General features: G+C 34.6%; 1 protein-coding gene across 1 annotated transcript in view; it reads right to left on the bottom strand.

The window, feature by feature from the left end:
• Positions 1-12,335, bottom strand: part of TPR (translocated promoter region, nuclear basket protein) — a 62,581-nt gene that overhangs the window by 24,316 nt on the left and 25,930 nt on the right. Inside the window, exons 22-31 of the mRNA XM_050783265.1 lie at positions 11,553-11,718; positions 8,922-9,088; positions 7,783-7,935; positions 7,218-7,334; positions 6,008-6,211; positions 5,553-5,737; positions 4,977-5,124; positions 2,899-3,036; positions 2,679-2,810; positions 1,269-1,399 (exon numbers count right to left, since the gene is read on the bottom strand). Of these exons, the coding sequence (XP_050639222.1) occupies positions 1,269-1,399; positions 2,679-2,810; positions 2,899-3,036; positions 4,977-5,124; positions 5,553-5,737; positions 6,008-6,211; positions 7,218-7,334; positions 7,783-7,935; positions 8,922-9,088; positions 11,553-11,718 (1,541 nt within the window). The remainder of the gene's footprint in view (positions 1-1,268; positions 1,400-2,678; positions 2,811-2,898; positions 3,037-4,976; positions 5,125-5,552; positions 5,738-6,007; positions 6,212-7,217; positions 7,335-7,782; positions 7,936-8,921; positions 9,089-11,552; positions 11,719-12,335) is intronic.

Raw genomic sequence — 12,335 nt, 5'->3', positions numbered from 1 at the left:
GATCTTATTACATAGGTTTACATGTGCATTTTAGAGATGAGAAAAACGGAGTTACCAGTGGTCAAGTAACATGCGCAATTTCACAAACTAAAATCAAGTGATGGTACTCAGATTTTAATTCAGACTTGCTTGAGAGTAAAACCCACCCTCTTTCTACTGCATTGAGTATTGTCAAATTTCTTCTGTAAAGGGCCGGATATTAGAATATGCTATACTTTGCAAGCCACAAAGTCTTTGCTGCATTTTTCTTCAACAATGCTTTAAAAATATAAAAATCAGTCTTGGCTTATAGGCTGTACAAAACCAAATCATGGGTCACATTAGGTCTGTGGGCTATAGTTTGCCAATGCCTGTACTATATCCTGGACTGAACTTGAAATCAGATGGCCTGAATTAAGAGTACGGGTTAATTTTGAACTGAACTTGAAATCAGATGGCCTGAATTAGGTAGTCAATCTTTTTGAATCTTAGGTTCTTCATTTTTAAGATTAAAATATAACTCTTCTACTTAACATGCTAGACTATTGCTACAAAGAGAATATATATACACATATGTATAAAAAACACACAAATTTGTAAGTTGTAAAGCAATATATAAATGGGGTCATGATATGGACAAATTACACTAAAGCTTCAGAAAAGGTAAACCAGAAACATTAATATTTAATTTCTTAATTTTAAAGGGGCAACACTTTGCTATTAGTTCATGCAAGAAAAAATTAAGACTTAAAAACTTCCCTTGGCCAGGCATGATGGCTCATGCCTGTAATTCCAGCTCTTAGGGAGGCAGAAGTGGGAGGAGAGCTTGAGCCCAGGAGTTTGAGACCTGCCTGGGCAACAGAGGGAAACACTGTTCTCCACAAAAAGGAACAAAAAAGCCAAAGCAATAAAACCCACTTCCCTTACAGAGTCACAAATATCAGCTAACCAAAACAACAACAACAACAACAACAAAAACTACTTGTAAAAGTCTTTGATAGCTATAAACTTAGCTTTAGACTTCTACTGAGTAGCTCTTTAAAAAATAAAATATAGAGAAATAATTATCTATAATGAGGATATTCTCATACATACTTTATATATGAAGGCATAATATTAAATCACTGCTTGACTCTACAAAGTAGACGCAAGTCAGATATGAGTGCTCTAGCACGTTCCATTCTTTCTTAAACCACGAGGCAGGCACTTGGGGAGTCATATAAGTAAGTAAAATAAACTTCTTTAAGATTTTATATATTATATATGATTTAAGGCTTCTTTCAATATACCTTGCAATTTCAGCTTTAAGTCTACCAATTTCTTCTGTCAACTGTTGAATACGCTTAGTATGAACTTCCTTTTCAGAAAGGAGCTTCCGATATTCTTCTGTATCTGGATCTTTCTGTTGACTTACTAGATGCTAGAATAACAAAAATGCTTACTTGATTTTTTTAGGTTTTATGAAACAAATGTGCTATAATAAAATGGAAGAATATCTGATTATGTTTACATTAGGTTACTTGCATGTAAAGTAATCAAGCATGGAACTACAAGATACTAAGATCAAACTTAGCTTTGGTTTGGCTAAGAAGTCTAGCCAAAACGGAAGAGGAAAACAAATCAAATGTCATTAACTGCTCATTATATTTTCATATTTGTGAATAAACATTTCAGATTAGTTAGAAGCCAAATAAAGGGATCCAAAGAATCAAAACTTTCAATATTAAGTATCTAATTTCATTGAAGTGACATTTAAAAGAAAAAAAATGTAGATAATGCATTACAAGTTAAACACACAAACCTTCTGTAGAGGCCAGGTAACGTGCTTTACGTGTATTACATTTTTTATCACACGAAAGGTGATAAGAGTTTCCCTCATTTTACAAATGAGGAAAACTAAAGCTCCAAGAGGTTAAGAAACTCTCCCAAGTCATATAACTAGTACATGCAAGGCAGATTTCTAACCTTTTGTTTGAATAAAGAGCTGAGTTTCTAACCACAGTATGTTAACATGGTTTCATCTCCCTAAAAACGTTCCAGTGAACAAGTCTTTTTAAAGTGCTTCAATAAATACAATAAAGTATACACATTCCTAGTTTGTTTTTGAGACAGCGTCTCCCTCTCTCACCCAGGCTGGCATGCAGTGGCATGATCACAACTCACTGTAGCTTCGACCTCTTAGGCTCAAGTAATCCTCTGGCCTCAGCCTCCCAAGTAGATGGGACTACAGGCATGCACCACCATGCCCAGCTAATTTTTAATTTTTTGTAGAGATGGAGTCTCACTACATTGCCCAGGCTGGTCTCAAACTTCTGGGCTCAAGCAATCCTCCCATCTTGGCCTCCCAAAGTGCTGGGATTACAGGCATGAGCCACCATGTCTGGCCTCAGATTTCTATTTTCATGTATAAAAATATTTTAGAGATAAAATGAAAGCCTAAAACTTTTAAATTATGGAAAATAAAGTAACTGCTTTTTAGAAATGTATATAATGTAACAAAAATTTTTAATAAATTGGGTTATAAGTTTAACATGTCAAATATTTACATGTGTTAATAACATAATACATGTAAATAATAGACTTCCACTAATAAACACAGTAATTTTCACTAGTTCCTCAAATATCTTTATCCCCCTAAGTTTCCCCTATTATGAAAAACACACGTTTCCATGTTTTGGAAGAGTTTTAACTGCATTTACCTGGTTACGTGCTTTCCAACGTTTGACATCCTCTTCTAACAGCTTCTTTTCTGCCTGCAACATACCGCTTTTCTCACTCAGCTCAGCATTTGCTTCTTGTAAGGGTAAAATATCTAACTCCAGTTTCCTTACCTGAAAGTCATGCCAATATTTAACAACAAATGTAAAAATTCATTTATTATTAAAAATAACTTCCACTCTTGATAACCAAGCAACAAACCTTTGCTTGCATTTGCTGTAGATCCTGTTCTAGTCTCTCCTTTTCTTCTCTTAGCATTTTATTGGTCTCCATAACTACATTCATTGTTTCAGTTTTCTTCATCAGTTCTTCATGCTGAGCCATTGTTTTTGCAGTTACCTAAACATTTCAAATAAATATACATACCAACATCTAACAATAGTTGAAAGTCTACCTGTTCCTATGAGCTCAAATCCTCCCTACAACAAAGTAAAGAGGATTTAAGTTTCAACTTTTAGAACTAAAATTTTTGAAAGTTCATGTTTACTTTTCTGTGAGGCATGCTAACTGCACAGTTTAAACAAATACAAGAATTACAAAGATAAAAGTGAAAAGATGCTACAAATCCCACCAACAAAGTATTAACATTAGGTAAAAACATCAATCCAAATCTCTATTTTTTTTTCTTTCTGTATCTTTTTTTTCCTTGCTGCACTAAATTCAGTATTAGTTCTAAAATGTTATTTTAATCTCAGTTTATTCCCTCTTGTTCAGAAATCTCTTTATTTTGATCCTTTGTTTCATCACTTTGGTTATGAGAAATTTTACCGAATTATCTGTGAAGAATTTTTTCCTTCTCATAGGGTATAATTATCCATCTTTTGCATTTGGTATATTACTTTCTTCCCCCACTATTTTTAAAGCTATAGCATATTTCATGGTTGCCATGCTATACTGTTCAAGCTTAGACAGACATTATATTATTATTATTATTATTGTTTATTTTTTGAGATGGAGTCTCGCTCTGTCGCCCAGGCTGGAGTCCAGTGGCACGATCTTGGCTCACTGCAAGCTCCGCCTCCCGGGTTCATGCCATTCTCCTGCCTCAGCCTCCCGAGTAGCTGAGACTACAGGAGCCCGCCACCACGCCCGGCTAATTTTTTTATATTTTAGTAGAGATGGGGTTTCACCGTGTTAGCCAGGATGGTCTCGATCTCCTGACCTCATGATCTGCCTGCCTTGGCCTCCCAAAGTGCAGGGTTACAGGCGTGAGCCACCGCGCCCGGCCCATTATATTACTTTTTATATAATCTATGTTACTTATTGACTCTCTTCTTCCTATATTTAAGAGTTGGTTTCCCCCTGTGAACTTGTTGGTGGGCAGGCATTTTCTAGTATTTACTTTCTATAGCCCAAAGGAAAAAAAAAAGGAAGCAGAAAAGACTGAAACAATATGCAATCTTTGTTACAGACTCTGATTCTGTCCCTTTTCCTCCAAGTATTAACTCCATTGAACTGGAGGCTCTATTATTTCCATGGTGAGATACATTTGAATTAAACAGGATATAATTCTGGAAACTTTAGCTTCTGCTGAACACATAAATCCCATAAACTTCATTATTTACTTTTCCCTGTTCAATGGTTTCTTAACAGTCATTTTGACTACTTATCAGTTAAAAGAGGTGAATGTTTTAAGATCTTAATTTCCTTCCTTCTAGATGTGGGGGTATATTACTGTAGTTCCTAAGAATGAAGTAACTCAACAATAAGCTTTGGGTGGTAGTGTGCCGTAAGGAGTCAAGCTTGTGTTATTACCATACATTTCACTACCACAGCTTCTTTTCCTTTGGTTGTTAGTTTTTACTACTTTTTGCTCCTTGGGTGAGAAAGATATTCTGTAGCAGTTTAAATCACTTTATCCTAGAATGACTATCCACATGTATAAACCATAACGATAATAAATTAAGACAGCTGGAATTTATTAAGCACCCACTACATACCAGACATGCTTTTAAATGCTTCATGTGCACAAACTCAATTAATCCTCATTATTATCCAAATATTACAGATGAAGAAACTAAGAGCAGGGAAGTTAAACAATGTACTCAATGCCACAGCTAATGGTATGAAGCTAGAATCTGAAACCAGGCAGTGTGGTTACAGAGCCTTTACTTTCAAGCACTATACTATATTAGTGTTTAACAAAAGCTTAATGAATTTATAAGTTTAGAAGAATGCTTACTTCAAGTTAAATTTTACGTTATGCTAAATAGTAGAGATACAAATGAGTGTTTCTCTTTTGATTTAACAAATGCTTTCTTAAAGCTTACTATACCTACCTGGACTTTCTCCCTTTCAGCATTTAGACTATCTTGCAGTTCCTGCAGCTCTCTTTCTAAAAGTTCAACCCTTTGTCGATAACGCAGACTCTCAACCTGAGCCACCTCAAACCTAGTTTCAGCAATTTCTTTTTCTCGTCGTATAAATCTACAAAAATACAGATATTAAAATTTTATGTGAATTTTAAAAAGCCAACATTTCAAAACTTGGATAATTTGGTAAGATGACAAAAATCATTGACTTTAATAACTATTTCACATGTTTTTATTAATAATAAACAATAATGGGAAATGCATTTCTATTTTCTTTTATAGACACTGGCTTTAGAATGTTCATCTCTAAAATGATCTGAAAGGCATTTAGTTTTTCAAGAGAAATCTGCTCTAGTTCCTACTATCAGATTCAACTTATTAGTCACTGATTAGTATGTGTAAATGTTAAAAGTTATGAGTTTTTTGACAAATAGAAGAATGAACTCTGTATCAAAATTATGTATAATCTCTTTAATTTATGATTTGTAGTTTTATTTCACAGTTGTTATACCACAGAAACGAAGCAGTAAGAACATGATTTACCTGAGAATTTCCAAAATTTGTTCTTGAGATTTTCCTTCTTCACTGAGAGATACATTCAGTGGTCCTTGTACACCTTCTTTCACAGAGGCCACGACCTTGTCACTTAATTTTTCGATCTGATCATGAAGTAACTTGTTTTGTTTCTCCAGATCTTCACAGCGACATACACATTTGGAAACTTCATCCTGCAAGCCAAGAGTCTATCAGAATAGCAGATTTTCCAATACACATTTTAAAAAACAACTTGGTCAGGCACGGTGGCTAATGCCTATAATCCCAGCTACTTGGGAGGCTGAGGCAGGAGAATTGCTTGACCCGGGAGGCAGAGATTGCAGTGAGCCAATATCACGCCATCGCACTCCAGCATGGGTGACAGAGCGAGACTCCATCTCACAAAAAAAAAAAAAAAAATCTTTGAATTCAACTGAACATTCTATTCAGATTTACAATTATACCTTTAACATTCTCTCTCTTTCCTCCCAAGATGCTTTACACTCCAACAACTGTGATTCTGCTTTCTGTGTTGTTTCTTCCAAATGCTGACGGACTGATGCCATTTTTGAAACCTGCTCCTTCGCAGCTTGTAGAGCTTCAACATCAGCAGCATGCAGCATCAATTCTCTCTCATACTTATTCTGAGCTTCCACAGCTATTTTAGCCTATAAAATTATTTCCCAGTTGATACCAAAGATCAAAAATCCATAAAGCTAGCTAGCACTTTTGGAAAAGATACACATTGAACTTTTTAAATAATAAAAGTAAAGACAATCTAAATGTAGCAAAATAAGAAATTAAAAGTTAATGCTTTAGCTACTTAATGAAATATAATAAAACTGTCAGAAATGAAACTTAGAAGATGGTAGCAATTTGGACAAACTTTCCGATATAAGAAACTAAACATAACTCAGCTATATAAATACTAAATTATAGATCCACTGATTTTAATGAAATTTACTTTGAAGCAGTTCCCTGTATTACATTTTAAAATAGTGGTATACATGTTACATATATATAGGCAATAAAGAATAGTAACCAAATGAATAGCTATTAACATGACACCCAACTTAAAATAAGAACATTACCAATATCCTCAAACGTATTCCTATCCCATCCTACCATTTTAGTAACTCTGACTCCTGAATTTTTATAATTTCTTGTTCATAAAAAAATTATAAAAAGCTTCAACACGTGTGCACATACATACATACAGTCAAACTAATAAGACTTTTTTTAACATTTTATAAAAAGCAGTATACAGATATATGTGCAAACTTAGTAATGCATTAACAGTGTTATCAAGAGGTTTTTGTTTTGTTAAGGAAAGGCTGTCTCTAATCAATTGTATCTATAATTTTATAACCGGATCTAGTGAAGGACAATAGTAAAATAATTTTCGCAAATAAGAGCCAAGTACAAATTTTAGTCTCCTACTCCTGTTTTTGTTTTCCCATTGTCAAGATTGCTTTGTTAACGAATATTGCACTATGTATTTATTTTTAGCCTTCATCTATACTTTTCAATTTGTCCTAAGTTCCACAAAAGTGGAAATAATCTTGAATTTTTCCAAGGTCCACCAATTCTCACAATGCATAAATATACTTCAAGAATCATTCTCTAGGATCAAAACTCATTTCTCAATTAACTGGCTATAAGAGCACCACTTACTTGTTCCTGACAGTCACGTCTGGCTTGCTGCTCATTACTTAAAGCTGTGCTTGCTCTCTGAAGAGCTTCTTGTACTTCATTCTGAACACTAGAAAGTGTTTTTTTCAATTCAGATAACTAAGTAGAAAGAACAAGATTAAAACCAAAATTAATTGCAAACTTACTTGGAAAATACTGTATTGTAGTGTTACTATACTGAAGGCTCATTTTTCAAGATCCAATTAGACCAAAAAACTGCTGCTAAATTTAAAATGCTCACACCCTGATAAAATCAGTTTTGCAACTCTATCCATCCCCTAATATTTGCAAAAGTCATCTCAGATAGGGGCTTTTAAAAAGAACCACTGATACCTATTTCTGTAAAGCAGTCTAAACATTTCAATGGGAAATGTATATAGAGGTACAGAAAAGAGTAAAACATAATTTTGCCTATGTTTTTAATAAATTTCTGCTGAGATGAACTAAATGGCAACTAATGACCTAGTTAAAAGAATTCAAATCCTTACAACAACAACAACAACAACAACAACAACAACAACAACATTAATATCATTAACCTATTTACCTGTTGTTCCATGCTCTCTATGGCTCTTCTCTTATCATCCTGAAGTTCTTGTTTTTCCTTCTCTACTTCCATCAACTTCTTTTCCAACTGTGTCTGAAACTCAGCTGACTCTTTTAAACGAACTTCAATATTCTTACGCACTTCTTCTGTCACCTTTACCATATTACAAACCGTAGGATATAAAAATTACACACATTTAAAATCATATAATTACTTTCTCCAAATCAAAACTAATTTGATAAGAAAATTAATGTTTGCATTATATTAGAAAAAGTATCCAGTAAAGGTGATTAGAAGATTCGACAACAAGCAAAAACACCATATAAATCTACAAGCATTTACCTTTCAGCTTGGCTACTGGCCATTTTTCTTTTTTGAAATGAAATTTCCAATCTCTCATTTCTCCCTCAATCCTCACATCCACTTGCCAAATCCATCTATTCTACAATTGAAAGGTATTTTCCTCACACATTGTGATGTCTTTACAGTGATGTCAACTACAAAAGGATCTTTTAAAATTGCAGCCCTAGACTACTGCTACAGCCTTCAAAATGAGCACTGTATCTTCCAATCTACCACATTAATTTTCTAATAAAAAAAAAAAATCTGATTATGACATGTTAAAAAAATCAATGGCTCTTAATAAACCTACAGAATATAATTTAACATATTTAAAACCTTTCACATTTGGTTATCAACTACATTTATAACTGTATCCCTTCACTACTCACTTTACAAACTGTCATCTTCTGAAGGCTTTCTACCATGGCTGAGGGTTCCCAGTATGTAAAATACCTTTCTACTCTATTTGCCTACACAGATACCTTCATTCAAGGCTTTATCTGCACAAAGGCCATCTCTCGTGAAGGCATGCATACCCAGAAAACAAATAACATTCCCGACCTCTCATTCTCAACATTTGATCTGGACCATTCCAACAGCAAGGATAACCTCCTTGCTTCATGAATTTTGTGTGTTTTTGTTTTATCTGTCTTATGAGACTCAAGTACTTTCATAAGGTTAAAGGCAATGATGTTGGTCTAATTCATACCAGTGCCTTACAAAGCAGTCCTCTAATTAATAAAAACAAAGTTAACAAATGTGTTCAGATTGAATTCTGAGTTCAGAATCATACATACCTGTTTTTCCTTGTTGAGGGATTCTTCTAAACTAGTAACCATTGCTCGATATTGTTCCACATTGCTAGTACTTGTTTTGAGTCTCTCCTTTAAGTCATTCACCTGCTCTTCTGTCTGTCTTAGCTGACTCACAAGATCATCTACATCTTCTTTGTTGCTAGGCTGACCTAAAAGATACAACAGCTCTGTTAAAATTAGTATTTTCAATAGTATCTGAGATGACTGTTATAAAGAGCTTGTGAAATTAGCATTAAGGTTCAAATATAGATATATTTAGAAAGTACGTTTCAATGCATGTCAAATACAAAAATAAAAACAGGTACTTTGTTATGTTACTTCCTCAAAAACAAAATATTCAAATATTAATATTTGAAATCTGTTACAAAAATTAAGAAAAGAATATTCAAAAGAGAACAATCAAATATTTCCACTAAACTGAGGTAGCTATATGAAGAAATGACAGAACTCTTAATTTATTAAATATTACAGGAAGTCAGGGACCCCGAATGGAGGGACCAGCTGGAGCCGCAGTAGAGGAACATAAATTGTGAAGATTTCATCTTAACATGGACATTTATCAGTTCTCAGATAATACTTTTATAATTTCTTATGCCTGTCTTTAATCTCTTAATCCTGTTATCTTCGTAAGCTGAGGATGCACGTCACCTCAGGACCACTGTGATAATTGTGTTAACTAACAAATTGATTGTAAAACGTGTGTTTGAACAATATGAAATCAGTGCACCTTGAAAAAGAACAGAATAGCGATCTTTATGGAACAAGGGAAGACAACCATAAGGTCTGATTGCCTGCGGGGTCAGGCAAAAAGAGCCATATTTTTCTTCCTGCAGAGGGCCTATAAACTGACATGCAAGTAGGAAATACATCGCTAAATTCTTTTCCTAGCAAGGAATATTAATATTAATACCCTGGGAAAAGAATGCATTCCTCAGGGGAGGTCTACGAATGGCCGCTCTGAGAATGTCTGTCTTGTGCAGTTGAGATAAGGACTGAGATAAGCCCTGGTCTCCTGCAGAACCCTCAGGTTTACTAGGGTTTGGAAAACTCAGCCCTGGTAAATTTGTGGTCACACAGGTTCTCTGCTCTCGAACCCTGTTTTCTGGTTTAAGATGTTTATCAAGACAATATGTGCACCGCTGAACACAGACCCTTATCAGTGGTTCTGCTTTTGCCCTTTGCCCTATTCCCTCAGAAGCATGTGATCTTTGTTAGACCCTTATCAGTGGTTCTGCTTTTTGCTCTTTGAAGCATGTGATCCTTGTATCTATTCTCTGTTCCTACACCCCCTCCCCTTTTGAAACCCTTAATAAAAACTTGCTGGTCTGAGACTCAGGTGGGCATCATGGTCCTACCAACACGTGATGTCACCCCTGGCAACCCAGCTGTAAAATTCCTCTCTTTGTACTGTCTCTCTTTATTTCTCAGTCGGCCAATAGTTATGGAAAATAGAACCTATGTTGAAATATTGGGGGTGGATTCTCCCAATAATTAAACATTATTTACTCTAAAACACTAAATCTTAAATCTAAAATTTAGCCCAATTTTTATCAGAAGTACATAAAATAGGCAGAAAACTGTAAGTTGGAAAGAATGTTTTATCACACGATATCAACAAGAAAGTATATACTTATCTCCTAGATAATTATATACCCATTATTTATATGGATCAGATATTTATGAGTCTGTATATATGCACATATACAGAGAGATGTTTCTGTACTCCCAGTGGGGGCACATCCTGATAAACTCATCGTAATTTGAAACTATCGTTGAGTTGAAAACGCATACAATATACCTAACTCACTGAACACCATAGCTTAGCTTATAGCTTATAGCTTTGCCTAGACTACCTTAAAGGAGCTCAGAACACTTACGTTAGCCTATAGTTGGTCAAAATCATCTAACACAAAGCCTATTTTATAATGAGGTGTTGAGTATCTCATGTAATTTCCTGAACAAATACTGTACTGAAGTATTTTCTACTGAATGTGTACTGCTTTTGCACCATAGGTTGAAAAACTGTGTAAATCAGAAAGTCTGCATACACTTATTATTTATTTCCCTTGTATTAAGAAATAAAACCATATAGAAAGATTATTGAGACACAAAGGCTTTGACCTTGAAATGATGTATTTAAAAAGGGAAGCAAAATCTAATGAAACAAATGTTTTACCTGAGGCTACCAATAAGCAAAAATTGGGAATACTACTTTAAAGGAGATCACAAATCAACTCTTTCTTTAAGAGAAACTTATTGTAGATTTGGTATGTAACCTCATTTCCAAGGGGCCCGGGTTAAAAATCAAATAACTCTCTTCAGAAAGAATAATTTTTAAAGTATCAATAAATAGTTTCAAGGATTAGAAAACTGGGTACATACCTTGATCAAAGGCCAAGCCAAACTATTCTGAATCTTTTAAAACAGCGAATTTACTATTGTAGGCCCAAAACTGAGTACCACTGTATAAAGAAAAAGCTGCGTTTTTTTGTTTTTTTTTTTTGTTTCATTTTACTAGCATTCATAAAGAATAAGGTTATTTACTGACAGAATATATAATACTAAGAAATACTTATTTATTTACAATTATATTGGTCTATTTATTTTATTTACCTTTACCAGTTCTCTGTGAAGACTGAGAAGCAAGTTGGACTTCCATATTACTGAGGTGCTGTTTCAATGTAGCAATTTCTTTTTGAGCATTTTTAAATAGTTCTTTTGTGTTAAGATGAAGATTTGTCTCTGTATCCAGTTGTCTCTTTGTATCTAAAAGTTGAACCTATAAAATACATCAACCTTATAACACTCTCTTTAGGTTCCTAAGCAACTAAAGGTTCAAACTATCTCTTTATAAACCTTTGGAGCTCAGCCAAGAGAGAGTAACAGAAAATAGATATACTGTCACACCTGAAACAGCCAAAAAAACCAGAGAAAACACATGAAACAACTGAGATCCCTGAGATGGAAAACAAAAGAGGTGAACCTTATATTGCCTCGGTTTACTGATTTAAAAGTTTCCAGGCTATGACACAGGGAAGAGGAAATGAGGCAGAGGCCAGGAGACTCTCTGAATTGAGAACACAGATCTGAGTCCAGGGAGACCAAAGCAGCTCAAATTTGTAAGACAGAATGTAAGACAGGAGAGATGCATACACAGAGTACCCTGGAGCTCTACAGAGGGTCCTCCTTAAATATTCACCAGAGTAGTGATCACTGCATATATATATGAGGCGCTTACCCCAGAAAGGGGAAGAATTGTCCAAAGGAATTAAGAGTGAAGAGTATCTGTCACTCAAAGAAAGTCAAGAATAATGACTCTTCCCAGCAGCCAGACTAAAAAAAAAAACCCACAATTACACTGGACACTGGCACTAGAACTCATGGAAGTCTTGGCCT

Source organism: Macaca thibetana, chromosome 1 (assembly GCF_024542745.1).
Source record: "Macaca thibetana thibetana isolate TM-01 chromosome 1, ASM2454274v1, whole genome shotgun sequence".
Taxonomy (NCBI): domain Eukaryota; kingdom Metazoa; phylum Chordata; class Mammalia; order Primates; family Cercopithecidae; genus Macaca; species Macaca thibetana.
The sequence above is the reverse complement of the archived record's forward strand: the minus strand, read 5'-3'. Positions and strand labels throughout refer to the sequence as shown.